General features: G+C 44.2%; 1 protein-coding gene across 1 annotated transcript in view; it reads right to left on the bottom strand.

Moving 5' to 3' along the window:
* The window catches only part of LOC144530748 (microtubule-associated serine/threonine-protein kinase 1-like), an 86,927-nt gene that overhangs the window by 12,864 nt on the left and 57,528 nt on the right, over positions 1–16,535 (bottom strand). The window contains exons 9-19 of the mRNA XM_078270457.1: positions 15,813–15,914; positions 14,210–14,342; positions 14,049–14,116; positions 12,853–12,929; positions 10,663–10,871; positions 9,797–9,935; positions 9,515–9,647; positions 5,494–5,659; positions 5,239–5,340; positions 4,162–4,284; positions 1,640–1,749 (exon numbers count right to left, since the gene is read on the bottom strand). Of these exons, the coding sequence (XP_078126583.1) occupies positions 1,640–1,749; positions 4,162–4,284; positions 5,239–5,340; positions 5,494–5,659; positions 9,515–9,647; positions 9,797–9,935; positions 10,663–10,871; positions 12,853–12,929; positions 14,049–14,116; positions 14,210–14,342; positions 15,813–15,914 (1,362 nt within the window). The remainder of the gene's footprint in view (positions 1–1,639; positions 1,750–4,161; positions 4,285–5,238; positions 5,341–5,493; positions 5,660–9,514; positions 9,648–9,796; positions 9,936–10,662; positions 10,872–12,852; positions 12,930–14,048; positions 14,117–14,209; positions 14,343–15,812; positions 15,915–16,535) is intronic.

Genomic DNA, 16,535 nt, shown 5'->3' on the forward strand with positions numbered 1-16,535 from the left:
GTCTGAAATCTTGTTTGGTCGTTCCCTATATAGTTCATTATTTAATAAATAATATAAAGGGAATAGTAAGTGAGAGAATGAGGGAACGGTTTCGAACACAGCTTCAGTGTTGTTATGTTGACTGGTTGCCATTTTAAAGTGCCCATATTATGAAATTTATTTTTTTGGGATTTGAGGAGTTATTTTGTGTCTCTGGTGCTTCCACATGCATACACACTTTGAAAAAAACCATCCATGCTGTTCTGAGTGAGATCCGGTTTCTGAATGTGTCCTGCCTTCAGTCTCTGGGTGAGCTGGTCAACATCTGCACGGCTTTCTACGTCACTAGCTGAGACGAGGGGGCTAGGGGGCTAACCGTTAGCATGCTAGCTCGTTCTCAATGGCAGAACACTGCTACAACACACACTAGTTCGCCATAATCTCCAAAAGAACTACTTCCATGTCCCTGTTCTGCAGGTATTCCACACAAAGTTGGAAGTGTTCCCTCGTTTAGAAGAAGTCTCCCGGCTAATCCTGCCTTGTACAGGCCGAAAAGCTAGCTAGCTCATGTAATCCTTACCTAGCTACTGAGCGTGTAGTCCTTACCTAGCTACTGAGCGTGTAGTCCTTACCTAGCTACTGAGCATGTAGTCCTTACCTAGCTACTGAGCGTGTAGTCCTTACCTAGCTACTGAGCGTGTATTCCTTACCTAGCTACTGAGCGTGTAGTCCTTACCTAGCTACTGAGCGTGTAGTCCTTACCTAGCTACTGAGCGTGTATTCCTTACCTAGCTACTGAGCGTGTAGTCCTTACCTAGCTACTGAGCATGTAGTCCTTACCTAGCTACTGAGCGTGTAGTCCCTACCTAGCTACTGAGCATGTAGTCCTTACCTAGCTACTGAGCATGTAGTCCTTACCTAGCTACTGAGCATGTAGTCCTTACCTAGCTACTGAGCATGTAGTCCTTACCTAGCTACTGAGCATGTAGTCCTTACCTAGCTACTGAGCGTGTAGTCCTTACCTAGCTACTGAACGTGTAGTCCTTACCTAGCTACTGAGCATGTAGTCCATACCTAGCTACTGAGCGTGTAGTCCTTACCTAGCTACTGAGCGTGTAGTCCTTACCTAGCTACTGAGCGTGTAGTCCTTACCTAGCTACTGAACGTGTAGTCCTTACCTAGCTACTGAACGTGTAGTCCTTACCTAGCTACTGAGCATGTAGTCCATACCTAGCTACTGAGCGTGTAGTCCTTACCTAGCTACTGAGCATGTAGTCCTTACCTAGCTACTGAGCGTGTAGTCCTTACCTAGCTACTGAGCATGTAGTCCTTACCTAGCTACTGAGCGTGTAGTCCTTACCTAGCTACTGAGCATGTGCAACTGCCAACAAAGATGTTCCAGCAGTGAGAGGTCTCACTCTGTAGCTAAAACAGAGACCTGAACACAGGGTGAAAAGAGGAGCTGCAGCAATGAGCAGAACAACAAAAATATGGTGTTTTTTGAAAATTAAACCATGTAAACCTATTCTGGTACAACCTCTAAATACAATGATGAACCTGAAAATGAGCATAATATGGCCACTTTAAACGCTTCAAACGTTCTCTACGTAGACAAAAAGAGAAGCAGGAGGCGAGTTTGAATGTGAGCGTCCGGTCTGACCTTGCTGAAGCGAGGGGAGCAGGATGAGAAGCGATGTATCTCCACAGGCTCGTCGTCGTTGGTATCCTCCTCATCGTATGACTGCACGTGATGGTAGCGCTCCGATCGGGCTGTTGAGGAAAGGTAACACGTTATCATAGCTTTACAATGGGCAAATAATCAGTGAAGCTGTGCTGCTGTCTACTGATCTCACTTATCCTAGTTAAGTCTTTGGCTTCTGACATTGGCTCATATGAGACAAAAGCAACCACTGTCTACTGAGAGGGTTACCTATATGAACAGCTGTGAACGCTTCTATATTTACAGTAGTTATCGGGGTAACATGGAAGACTTAATTTCATGTTTTTTCAACCTGGACTGTCGTTTCCCATGTATTGGTGTCTAAGTGAAATTGGTCCAGTAATGAGCAGTGGTGGAGGAAGTACTGAATCTCAGTACTTAAGTAAAAGTACAAATAACCAGAGACATATTTACTTTAGTAAAAGTAGAAGTAATGACAACCCTACTTAAGTAGAAAGTAAGAAGGACCTGATTTTAAATGTACTTTAAGTATTAAAAGTAAAAGTACTTGCATAATGATTTATACGTTGCAGAAATGTAGTGGAGTAGAAAGTATAGATAACTACTGCAAAATGTAACAAAGTAAAAGTCAAAAGTATGCACTATTGATTCTACTTAAGTAAATACAGATGCGTGAAAAATGTACTTAAGTACAGTACTTGGTTACATTCCACCACTGGTAATGAGCGAGAACGCTGTAACTGTCAGCCGTGAACCGAGCTGCAACGTAACCCTAGAGGACAACTGTTCACCGTCGACCGAAAAGATTCTATATCATAAATGTGGGTTTCTTTCGAGCAAATTGTCAAAAAAAATAAATAAAAAATAACGTGGATGGTTGCCTACAACCATTACTCTTCACAAGTAAAATAAATGATCGGTTCAGTACTTTCATTGAATATTATTTTTATTCAATTTTATAGCATTTTAATTGTTTTTTTTATAAAAGAACGTTGAAAAAAGGGGAAAGAATGTCGAAAAAAAACAACAAAAACGTCAAAAGCGCAGAAAGAAATCAACAAAAAAAGCGGAAAAAGTGACAAAAACGTCAGAAAAAGTGTTGAAAAAGACAACCTAAACGTTGACATTTTTTATTTTATTTTACATTTGGACCCAGAGAAACTAAAAGTTGCAGGTCGACAGGAAGACAACATGAATGTTAACCAGAAACAGCTCAGAATCACCATTGCCAAGCTAACTATTTCCACATAAATGGGTGAATTAAGGGTTCATTTCAACCACACCAGAGTGGTGATTGATGGAACAGTACAAATACGAACCATGACGGCTCCTGATGGTCTGGTGAGTTTGGCGGTGGTGATTTCGGGGCCGTTTCTGGTTAAACAAAAATGATCTTACTAAAAGAAAAAGGTCTATCTCTGTAGGATCCATTTTTATAATGTTGTCAGATACTAATAATGGCAATAATTGGAGCCTGTCAGTGGAAAAACAGCACTTTTAGTGGACAGAAATTAAAGGTTCCCAACGCTCGATGGGGTTTTAAGCCCTCACCGTCGACTTCAAGGCACCTAACCCTAACCCTTGCCTAACCAAGGGGGTCAGCTTCTCCTCGGAACGCGTAGCTCCTATGGCGCCATTTTCATGCTAACAAGCCATCACCTCCCGTTAGCATCCCATTGACTCCCATTCATTTTGACGTCACTTTGACAGAGAATACCTTTACAGCTGAAGCGTTTAAAGACTCTATTTGTCCGTTGTTTATTTCTAAAGAAACACGACAATGTATAAAAGGCTCCATTACCTTGTACCTCACGTTATGGCTCCGTAGCAGACGTTTTTATAACAATAGGCTAACGATTGTGTCATAACCACGAGACTTCCTGTCTCATAGTAGAGGAGTTACCGTATAGTACAGGAGAAGCTCTCAGGCAGTTTGGACTTCCATCAGCTGTTTAAGTGTAATGACTAATGTTAACTATCATTTTAGTGATCAATAATGAGCCTGTGTCTATGTTATCTCCTTACATATACCTACGCTCTCCGTCTCTGCTAGATTGGGAATGATTGAGATTTCTCTTGGCACAGCTACCAGAAGACTTCCAACTTTCAGACAGGTTGCTCACGTCACATCTACGTCTTCAAGCTCAGTTGGAGGCTGCTCAGTAACGCTCAGCCATCACCGGGAAAGAGCTTCTAATATCCTTCACTGGTCTCCGTCCAGAGACACGGGATCTGTTGGTCCATTATATATACAGTCTATGCTTAAAACACCGTGCGCAACTGCCCATTCACGTGGTCATGCTGATTTTTGTTCCCATCAGTCAGTTACACACAAAAACATAGGAAAATAGGGTTCAGGCTAAAAAAAACAACAACCCGAAGTTACCCTGTGTTGAGGGTGTCGTGGCAAAGATGGTGATGATTCAGAAAACCCTGTGGTTGTTTTAATGAATAAGATATACTGAAGCTCAAAGGGATCTGCGTCCGTGCAGTAGACTTACTGTCAAAATAACTGGTGTCTTCCTCGGACTCTAGGTGAGGAATGAACTCTGCCTTCTGTCTCAGCAGGCTGTTCCAGTTCACCTCTGTGAAGAATGAGTGCTGCCTCACTTCAAAAGCCCCACCTGGAGGGCAGAGGATGAAGGATAGGACGAGAGGGGGAGAGAAGGGGAGGCAAAGATCAGACTAAAGCATCTGCAGCCCTAAAGCAAGCAGAGGCACTTTGGGTACATCTGTGAGCATACAGGCAGGACGACAGTTGGTGTTCTAGGTCAGTTAGCTAAAAGTAATGGATACATGGTAAAAACAGAGTAAGCTAAACTCCTAACATAAATGGTTAACATAGTTAAAATTCAAAGACAAATGGTTAACTTAGTTAGCTGGGAGCGTGCCTATGTTCCCACAGCTCTATGTTCCCACAGCCCTATGTTCCCACAGCCCTATGTTCCCACAGCCCTATGTTCCCACAGCTCTATGTTCCCACAGCTCTATGTTCCCACAGCCCTATGTTCCCACAGCCCTATGTTCCCACAGCCCTATGTTCCCACAGCCCTATGTTCCCACAGCTCTATGTTCCCACAGTCCTATGTTCCCACAGCTCTATGTTCCCACAGCCCTATGTTCCCACAGCTCTATGTTCCCACAGCCCTATGTTCCCACAGCCCTATGTTCCCACAGTCCTATGTTCCCACAGCCCTATGTTCCCACAGCCCTATGTTCCCACAGCCCTATGTTCCCACAGCCCTATGTTCCCATCCCACAGCCCTATGTTCCCACAGCCCTATGTTCCCATCCCACAGCCATATGTTCCCACAGCCCTATGTTCCCACAGCCCTATGTTCCCACAGCTTATTTTTCTCACTAAAAAGATAGGGGTGCTTAGGGAAGTCGCCGCTCGCGTGCAATGCATCCTGGTACACGCGAACCAAAGAACTTGCTTCCTGAGTCAATATAGCACACCCTGGGGAATTTATTTCTTCAATGGATTACACATACCATCACTACTAATTGGACAACTATATAGTAAAGTTGTTGGATTTTCCCCTTAAGGTTGGGAACCACTGATGTAGTTGACTGACCTGTGCCCAGTCGAACCAGTGGATTGGTCTGCAGAAGAGAGGAGATCAGGTGCTGGGAGTCGAGAGGGAGAGCCTCATCCCCTTCTGGCCACACTATGTCATCTACCAGAGAGAGAGAGAGAGAGAGAGAGAGAGAGAGAGAGAGAGAGAGAGAGAGAGAGAGAGACATGAGGAGACATATTTAAGATAAAGAGGTGAGGAAGATGTGTCCAATAAAACTCGTCTAACTCAGACCTTTCATTTGTGATCGCTCACCTGTGATGACTTGGCCAAACAGCTCCTCTGTCGTGTCTCCAAAGAAAGGCACACAGCCCACCAGGAACTCATACAGGATGATGCCCATAGCCCACCAGTCCACCGGCTTCCCGTAACCCTGCCGAAGAATAACCTCCGGGGCGATGTACTCTGGAGTTCCACACACCTGAAGGAAAAACAGCAACGCTTGATTTCTGAAGTCCTTTGAATAACACGCAACCCTCTCCGGAGTTTGGATTATTCTAAACCAGCGAGTCACATCAGTTTATTGTCTACTAATTGTCTATTATGTGGTTCAGGGAATTAAAAAACCCTGAATCAATTTTCCAGACAAGTAGTAGTTAAATGAGACACAGTGCTTAAATACAAATATATAAATACAGATGAGCCACCACTGTGTTGGAGGTGTGGCCATGATCACGCACGCACGCACGCACGCACGCACGCACGCACACGCACGCACGCACGCACACACACACACACACACACACACAACTTAAAAGACCAAATCCTGGGGCACCCTGGTAGCTCACCTGGTAGAGCGTGCACCCCATGGGCCAAGGAGGGTCAGTCCTTACCGCAGCGGCCCTGGGTTCAAATCCGACCTGTGGCCCTTTGCTGCATGTCTTCCCCCACTTTCCTGTCTGCAACTGTCCTAGCCATCAAAAGGCCAAAAATCTTAAGAATCCTAATCCTTTAAAAGAAAGCCTGCCAACGTTCAGGCTTTTTATTTATTTAATGTTATTAGATAGTGATAGCAGAAAGACAGGACAGGGGGAGAGAGAGGGGTTGACACGCAGCAACGGACCGCAGGCCGGATTTTTGACATAACTCAGGTATAAAGTACACAAATGCTTTCTCAACTGCCCTTTTCTCTAGTTTCTATGTATCTTTCAACAAACATGCAAAATACATCAGTGGCCTTAAATACTAGTTTAACTTTTAAACCACTGCAAGAATGCATGTGCACATGTGCACGGGACATATTTCTCCTTGGCTAAGTAAAGCACTTTAGAGATGCCAAGACAAGATGAAAGCCCCAGTGAGGGGTTTTCATGTGCAAATGGGTATGCACTGAATGTTAACAGATTTCTGGCCGCCATAAAGAATACAAAAGAAATAATGAAGCTTAGATTGAAAAGCATGATCCCCGAAGGAAAGGCTTGAGAAAATAAACCCCACCTAAGAGAGAAATGATTATAACAACTGAGGAAAACACTGGCCTATTGTTCTGCCAACTGTTCTTTCATGCTTCAGATATGCCTGGCACACAATGACGCAGAATATCTTAGCATAGAGAAGAAGACATCAAAGGACGTTTCATATTGCACTTCACTTGGATCATTCCGTTGTTAAAGAGTCTGCACTGCAATACAGATAAAAAAGGCCCACATTTTGCAGTTGCAATGCATAGCTGATTATTTCAATAATTTGAATTTAATTAGACACTAATGAATTGTAAATAAAAATGTAAACGTTGGCACCTTGTAGGAGGAGACTGGCCCCATCTGAAAAATGCTCTCAAAGGACATTTGTTCAAGCAGCAATTACGACTCATATTTATTTTGCTGGAAGTAAAGCAGAAAGTGACAACAAAGTATAAGAGCAGCCAGTGTGTGTACTGAAGCAGGTTGGGGGGGGGGGGGGGATCGGTCAAACAAACACAGGACTTTCACCCAGGAGACCGGGGTTTTGTGTCCCAAACCACAATCTTTCTCTAAACTTAACTAGGGATGCAACTGGTTGAGGTTCTGCTGAGTCCTCGTCCCGTCCTCAGTCCATGAACACAGTCAACACATTAATGAAGTAAACAGTGACTGTCCTTCCTTTGCCGTACCTGAAGTTGCTGCATTCTGGCTGCTGTCTGTAGATTCCTTCATGCTCAGCTCGTATTCTTCCAGATGTTTCAGACCAGATGTTGTAACAGCGGTGATGTTGTGTATTGTTTAGGGTCCTCGCCACCACCAGACTAATCAGCATTGCAGATTGAACATGTAGCTGGACTTGAATGGCCTTCTTTTGACTGAAAGTACTGCCAAACAACCCTTTTTCTGCTCACCAGTTCCATTTCCACTTCCTCTCAGCCTGCTGCATTGAAGCTCCACCTACGTAAACACCTTCCTGTAATCAACGGCGCCGTCATCACGTCGACCAGCGTAGCGCGGAGTGACAGCGTAGGGTTCAGCAGAAACCCAACCCCGTCAAACAGCCCAATAGTCAGCCCAATCTGAAGCCCAGTCTAACTGTTCAGATGTACCAATCAGGGCCAGGGGGGGTGTCTAACTGTTCAGATGTACCAATCAGGGCCAGGGGGGGTGTCTAACTGTTCAGATGCACCAATCAGGGCCAGGGGGGGTGTCTAACTGTTCAGATGTACCAATCAGGGCCAGGGGGGGTGTCTAACTGTTCAGATGCACCAATCAGGGCCAGGGAGGGTGTCTAACTGCGTGTCAATCACTGCTCATGCACATGCATTCATTCTCCCTTGGGGTGGGAGGAGGGGCTCAGGAGACCAATTTGGGCTTTAGCAGAAAGGGGGGAGGGACTGAGAAGTTGTTGATGTTCAAATTTTTTGGCTAAGTCCTGGATCTTCACAATCCTACCTACAGCACCTTTTAATCATGTGAACATTGTCAACAACCAATGGGTGCGCTCCCTCCAGCAGCAAACAGGAAGCCGCAAACGGCTAGGGCCTGTGGTGTTTATAGTTGCTATGGCGCCACGCTAAGCTAAATGCTAAAGAGAGAAAGTTGCTGATTTTCAACCCCTCTGTAGCAAGTCATCCAACAGAGATTTACCGGCGGATAAACGCAGACCTCCAGGTACTGGAGACATTCTTCTCCATGTACGGCAGAACAGAAAATCTGCAAACTTCCCCTTAAGTTACCAGCTAATGCTAGCAGTAGCTAGCTAGCTTGGTTACATATTTCACAACGAATCTAGTTGTAGTCTTGCCATGTTTGACCCTGCAAGATCCCCAGTCTTTACTCAGTCAGACTTAAGTCTTTTTAAAGTCTTCTAGTGTATGGTAGGAATACGTAGTTTTGGTGCCTAAACATTACCAAACTGCGACCGTTTCACGTGTTTAAAACCGCGACCATTGCGTTCTCTGGTTATCATATCGCTGTATGGTTTGGAGGACTTGTTGTGTAGGAGTTATTAGGACAAATGGATTGGGATTTAATTTAATTTATACTTTTTATTGATCCCCATTCGGGAAATTACATTTTTTTTTTACTTTGTTGTTAGAACACACTAACCTAGAAACCTAGACCACCCTAGTGGCAGCCAATGTAATCTGCAGCCAGGGTCAGTCTCTCCGTTGGCTTACGAGCTGGAAAAACCAAACTCTGGTCAGGCCAATCACGTCGTGTATAGAGTCGGTGGGCGGGGCTTAACATAATGACGGCAGAGTTGCGACGGTTCCGCGTGAATTCCCTGCTACTTGAAAACAAAGAAGATGGCTGCTGCTGCTGGAGAACAGCGGTCTTTGGAATCGGCTTTGGCCGCGACTCTGGAAGACTTGGAGTTCAGCACTGAAGTCAATCTTAAAGAAGGAAGATGTGTTCGTTTTGAGTTTAATCTATCAACTAGCGTTGCTCTGGTTGGCTATGAGTGCAAAGGGAATCTGGAAGACAACCGTTTATCCCGCCCCTCGGATTGAGCCCTGCCAACGGGGAGTTCCCAGACCCAACATCTGGATGTGGGTCTGGCTTGTCAGGCTAAGAACACACTACACACAGGCCTGAAATACACACACATGCTCTGGTCCTTTACATGCACAAATGGAGAGATGTCAGAGTGAGGGGGCTGCGATTGCTGGACAGGCGCCCCAACAGCTGGGGGTTTGGGGTCTTGCTCAAAAGCACCTTGGCAGCTACCAGTCCACACTCCGTACTTTGGTCCGAAAGGAGACTTGAACCAGCGAGCCTCCTCCCAACCCAGCTCCCTATGGACTGAGCTACTACTACCACCCCAAATTTGAGTATACAGCTACATTTGTGTGTTGCCTTTGTCATACCTGTTTATCCAAGAACTCTCGAGTATCCTTCTCTATGTGTCCTTCATACAAGTTGGTGGTCAGACTCATCAGACCCATCTTTGAGAGGCCAAAGTCTGTGAGCTTAATGTGGCCCATCGAGGTAATCAGAAGGCTGAGAATAGAACCAGCAGAGGTAAGTTCAAAGTCATACAAGCTTTATTTATACTCCTTTGAAACAGCAATGAAATAGCAAAGGTCTAGTGAAGTATAGTGAAGTTTGCATCACCTCTTTGCAACAGTTTGATGAAAACTAACTCTTACTTGTCAGGTTTGAGGTCTCGATGTACAATGCCATAGTTGTGCAAGTACTCCAGTGCAAGGACCGTCTCTGCAAAGTACATGCGAGCCATTTCCACAGGCAGAGCCCCGATGTTCTTCAGCAGAGTCGCACAGTCTCCACCTGCCAGCAGAATTCAGTTTTTGATTAGTCTCGCTGCTGAGCAATTATGTACAGTACGTCTCCTGGTACCTCGTGTCCAAAATCATTTTAGTTTAGTGGTTTACACATTTAATTTAATATACACATAATCAATAAAAGATGTGATGGAGAGATGAAAAAAAACCCTCACAGGGGCTTAATCCGGCCACTCACCAATGCATAATCCAATAAAATAGAAATAAACTGGGCCCCCCAATCCATTGGGCTAGAGTACTGTCACTTTGCTGCCTGTCCTGCCAGTCGCTGCCTTTCCATTTGGTAAATGGATATATACTTTAAACACACATTGTATGACAACTGTGTACTTTGTTGAAATGTTGAGGCCAGTTTAGAAGTAGAAACATATTGAACTCGCTGTAATGCACTTCTTGCTGTAGGAAATAAATTGTGTATTGTACTTTATTTCTGCTCTGTCTCCTTTTATCTGAAAACTGTGTACTCCAAGGTTCTCTTTGTTGAAGTTTGAGGCAAGTTTATTTTTATACAGTTGTTGCATACAGGGTTGTGGCGGTGGAGCAGGTCTGTAAGGTAGGAAGGCGTCTACCTTACCTTAGTTATGGACGCGTTGGGAAACAGGGATCCAGTGGAGAATAATAGAATAACTAGTAGACATGGTAACATTCTTCCCACGAGTCAGCACACACACACACACACACACACACACACACACACACACACAGATCCTCACCTTCCACGTACTCCATGACCATGCAGAGGTGCCGACGGGTTTCGAAGGAACAGAACATGGAGACGACAAAGGGATTCTCTGCGAAGGTGAGGATGTCTCTTTCCACAAAGGCCTGCTGGATCTGGTTCCTCAGGATCAGGTTCTGCTTATTGATCTTCTTCATGGCAAACCGCTGCCGTGTCTCCAGATGACGCACCAGGTACACGGCGCTAGTACACACACACACACACACACACACACACACACACACACACACACACACGTTAGTTTTACTTTGGTTAACCATTCTGTTGTCTTGAACATGTCCTTCTGGGCAGACTGGCGTATGTATGACACGCCAATCTGTACGCCATTATTGGCGTGTTATCAAGACGCAAATCCGAAAATCCACATAGGGAGGTTGGTCGGGGGGGAGGATGGGTCAAACACAGGACTTTCACCCAGGGGACCGGGGATCGTGTCCCGCGTGTCACGTTTCCTAAACTCAACCGTCCCTTTCTTCTTTTACTAAACCCAACCCGTCCGCTGTATACGGCGCTCAAAATGCGTACAGATAACACGCCACTTGGCTCAAGAAAGTGGCGTGTATGTTTAAGCGATAACACGCCAAGTGACGTGTATGTTTACGTCCGCTGTATGCAGCGTAGACATACACGCTGATAGCTCAAAATGCGTACAGATAACACGCCACTTGGCTCAAGAAAGTGGGCGTGTATGTTTACGTGAAGTCACGATGTCACGTTGTTCTGGGTCAAACTTTTTTAGACACTTTTTTAAAACGTTTTTGTCACTTTTTCAACGCTTTTTATTATATTCATGGTCAATAAGCTTAGTTGATATGCCATTATACCTAATGTTTGAGGTCAAAAAAGGAGAAATAATGAATTATTTTGACTAATAGTTAAGATCTGAGGATGGTGAGTGGATCACAGACTTTATGGGTTTATGTCAGAGTTTAGTCAGGATATACTGTTTTGAAACCATTTCAACATTTGTTTTCAGAAAGTAATCAATTATTTTACCTGCGAAGAACGTTGTGTGGGTTCCATACAACATAAATTCATGTTATTTTTGGGAATTATGGTTGAAAGTAAATCCATTTTTGTGATACAAAAAACGAGGACAACACAAGGGTTAACTTGTGTCCATGCTTGACTTATAGGTGTAATGTGCTGACGTCATGGGCGAATTTAGACCCTTTTTATGGGGGCTCAGGCCCCATCTCATCTCAGCCCCCCTAAAAATTATAATAATAAAACATGAAATTTAGTGCTTCAAGTGAGAGTTTGTAAACGTGTCTGTTAGTGACAGAGGACAACCAAGTACAGGTTCAGAGGGCTTGAAACATCCTGTGTGGCTGTCTCTGATGCTATGCACCTGTAAACCTGTCAAGGAAAGGGTTAACAGAAACGTAGTGTTGGCCAATCAGAGAGAGAAAGAGAGAGAGAGAGATATAGGGATATAGATAGATAGATAGATAGATAGAGAGAGAGCGAGAGAGAGACAGACAGAGAGAGACAGAGAGAGACAGAGAGAGACAGAGAGAGAGAGAGGGATAGATAGATAGATAGATAGATAGATAGATAGAGAGAGAGACAGAGAGAGAGCGACAGAGAGAGCGAGAGAGAGATAGGGATAGATAGATAGAGAGATAGATTGCTATTGATCCCAAACAAATGGGACATTCCGGTGTTGCAGCAGCAAAAATATCAGACACACATCACACATACAGAATATACATGAAATAATAATAGGATAGAATATAAGAACAAATAGTTTAAAATATCTATAGGTCGTGCCAGACTCCCGCCCTTGGCCGAGTCTCTATCTGATCTGTCAGAGGGAGAGCAGGAGACGGTTGTGAAGATTAACGTTGGTAGTCCCCAGAGAAGAAGTCGGTCGTTTTATGGAGCAGATTAGAACCCAGATTGAAACATAAGCAACTCAAATTGCTGAATGTTAGAAGATTGTGTCAAACTGGTCGTTATCACTGTGACTTATAAAGTGTCAGGTTTAGTTCCATCGTAGGGTTGAAAAAAACGTTAGCTGACGTTGTTGTTCAGCAGCTAGCTCAGAGATTAGCTTCTTTTGCATGCACCATATCCGTGTCCCATTCCCATTAGGGGCTGAGCCCCCCTAAAGGTCTGATCCTAGACTCGCCCCTGGCTGACGTCGTAATGCTCTACTCACCCGTACGCTCCATTACTGATCAGCTTGATGGTCTGGAAGTCTGCTTCCTCTGGGGGCTTCATTGCTCTAATCTTACCCTGTGGATTAAAGATCACAATGGCGCAATTAAATATAATCTAATATAAAATCGAACCAACCGACCATCATGACATAAATATTAATATTGCAACTTGTTATATTTTTAAGTGTTTTCATTCTTTTTGCCACTGTAACTTTGGTGATGCACATTCAAATCATCTGATATGCCTCCTTAGCTTTAAAGGCAGGATTGGTAACTATTTCCAATATACACTTTCATACATTTTCTTGACACCCTGACAGCAATAAATAACGTACGGGCTCTGAAAAAGGAGCGAAAAAAAGATCTGTCAACTGTACTTTGCATTTGTACGGCATGAAGGTGCCTCCTCGTCAAAATGTTGCTTGCTTTTCAACATAACCAGCCCGGGCTTTCATTTTGACAGTTAGAGGCTATTGTTAGAGGGATGGCCCAGAGATTCAAGACAGGGGGGTATCCTGTATATCGGCTAAATTAGATGCATGTATGCCCAGTTATTAGCAGATGAAGCAGACGTTTTCAGTGAGAGCAATAAGGACTAGAGCTGAAGATCTTTGGTTTTAATTTCTATCATTTTACACGGGCTCGGGCCGGGCTCGGGCTTGCGTTCCGGGTTGCTGGAGGACTTCTTTTATTTCTTTGTTCCAACTTCCAAGTGGCCGATAGCCTACATTGGTCATGAATAAATGATGTTAAAACATGTATAAATGACTCATTCTTGACAAAAGCGCTGTGTACGTACGCACATTTGAATAATGTTGGGCTGTAAACGGGTTTGGGCTTTTAAAAAGCTGTCAATCAAAATGTACTTGTCGGACTCAGGCCTTGTCGGGCCGAACTTTTAAGGCCCGATTACAGCTCTAATAAGGACCTTGGCTTGATAAAATAAGCCTTTATTGTGTCCTATAGGAGAAATATGTCTTGGGCAGTTAAGAGAACAAAACATGCCGACGCATCGCACATAAACACACAATAAACATACAGTAAACATGCACGAAACATAAGCATACATTATCTCATCCAATGCGTTCAATAAAAAAAGGACCCGACCTTCCCCCACTCGAACAAAAATAAAATAGGGTGGACGAATGTGGGGATGGACAAATGACAACATCGAGGGTTAATCTGGGGATCCCACCTCTGTCGAGTCATCTGTTTCGGGTGTCAGCGGCCCCTCGCTGTCGTAACTATCGAGGTTTACCATCTCTGAGGACAGAAATAGGTTTACATCAGCTGTCAGTTCACTTAGTTTCTGGTAAGTTAAATCCGTGTGTTGCACAACTTTTCTGTCTCTCTCACCTTCAATAGGGTCTCTGGTCAGTCCCAGCTGGCTGATGATGTAACGAGGAATGTCCGTTTTCATCAGGTGACCCTCCTTGGCGTGGTCCTCTGCTGCCTCCAGCAGATGGTAGAACTCCTCTGGGTTAAACTCCTGAAGAGCATTAGAGCATTAAAGGGTAACTTTGGCATTTTTTTTTTTAACCCTATTTTCCAATATTTTTGTGTCCAAGTGACAGATCTGAACAACAATCTTTTGAACTGGTCCAGTATTCAAAAAGACTGCTGCAGTCGGCAGTTGCAAAAAGCTGCAATGTAACGTTAATGGGCATTTGTGCATCTTTTATTTTTCGTCCACTAAATGGCTGACAGGCTCTGATTATTATTCTAAGGTCTCCTGCACACTGCCTGCGTGGCGTTTCTGTTGCGTGGCGTTTCTGCTGCGTGGCGTTTTCTATGACTGACGTGTCTGAAGCGGCGCTGCTGCTGCTAGCCTTGTCTGTACACATGTATGTTTCATCACCGTTGTTCGACTTTTGGGCAGAGAGTTGTGGAAATGTACTACACTCAAGCAGTAGTATACTTCATGTTAAACATAAATATATATACTGATCTGATTACAGCGAAGACGACGTCGGCAGTATTGACGGCAAAATTCTGTAGGCTCCAGAATATTTGGTTCTGTATTGACAGGTGCAATATTAGAAAATCTTTTTAAATGACATTCATATCTGCTTTTATGTCAAAACTTAGAGACTTTCAAACATCAAAATGTCACTTATTAAATGTATTTGTGTCAAAATGACATATAAACATCTTTTCCTATTCTATTTTGCCTGGAAACGCTTCCATGTCGCATGAAAAATAGGTGTCGGCCCTATTTCTAGCAGGCACGCATTTTCGGCGCGGCTCGAGACGTGCGTGTCACACAGGCAGTGTGCAAGCTCTAACCTGTTAACATGGGAGCCGAAATAAACACGGACACGCCACGCAGCCGGTGTGCAGGAGGACTAAGTGTCTGACAACATTATGAAAGGATCCCTACAGAGATAGACCTTTTTTGTTAAAGAGTAAGATCCTTTTAGTTTAACATGAAACATTGAACATTGAACTCATTGAAAATGAGCATAATATGAGCACTTTAAAAATAAACGTGTGGAAAAACTGCGGCGTGACTCATCGAGTGGGACACAAGACGGTTATAAAACAGAGTCACACACATTTACCCAGAAAAACAACCAGCTAAGACAGACAAACACACACAAAGACATCCTCCAACTTTAAATGACACCATGGTCGCGGTCTGTCTGAGTCAGACATGAAGGCGGCCAAGCAGCAGGGGGGCCGCTGACTGGTATTAGTCGTACTGTGGCGGGGCAAATTTTAATCTAAATGCAAATGTATTCGCCATCCAAACAGACTGCACTGGGGCTCTTTTACTCAGTGTTTGCTGGTTTGATTTTCTGCCCCCGGCTGTGTAATATATCAGGGTGCTTAAATGCTTTACAGGGGCTAACAGTCTTAAGTCACGAGAGGGTCGTGATCTGTGAAATGTTCTGCGATGAAGGCTGGGGTGGCGGGATGGGGACTGTGGACATCGCAGTAGGATAGGGTCTTATCTTACCAGACACTCCAGAAGCCTGGCCGTCCGGGAGATGATGATGAGAAGCTTCTTCGCCAACTCTGTGACGAAGGCTACCTCGGAGCTCTCCGAACGCTCAAAGGCCTGACAGAGAGAGAGAGAGAGACAGAGAGAGAGAGAGAGAGAGAGAGAGAGAGAGAGAGAGAGAGAGAGAGAGAGAGAGAGAGAGAGAGAGAGAGAGAGAGAGAGAGAGAGAGAGCGAGAGAGAGAGAGAGAGAGAGAGAGAGAGACAGAGACAGATACATGAGAGAGAGAGAAGATTACATCTGACAGTAAATCCCAGACACGGTACTGCAGGACCTTTGTAATCACTTCACAAATTGTTAACTATTTAAATTTCTGTGAGTGATTTTTATGTATGTGAGATATGTGTGTGTATGTCTGTCTGTCTGTCTGTCTGTCTGTCTGTCTGTCTGTCTAAGAAAGGTACAAAGGCTTCAAAAAGCTGTGACTTTTGTGAATATCTGATCCTGACGATACAACCAAACCGAAGCCAGACAACAAAGTGTAATCACAGCGATCTAATCAAAATGAGGTTGGTGATGAAATTGCCTGATATCTGTTATCTCCTCTGAGCTCAGTTAGCCTCCAATTACTGCAGCCATTTCAATCTAGTTAGATAGTTTGAATGAAATGACAAGACCAACGCTGAATCTGTCCACTAACCTTCCACAGCATCACAGTCAGCAGAGGATATGTGTGTAT

The sequence above is a fragment of the Sander vitreus genome, chromosome 15, assembly GCF_031162955.1.
Source record: "Sander vitreus isolate 19-12246 chromosome 15, sanVit1, whole genome shotgun sequence".
Taxonomy (NCBI): domain Eukaryota; kingdom Metazoa; phylum Chordata; class Actinopteri; order Perciformes; family Percidae; genus Sander; species Sander vitreus.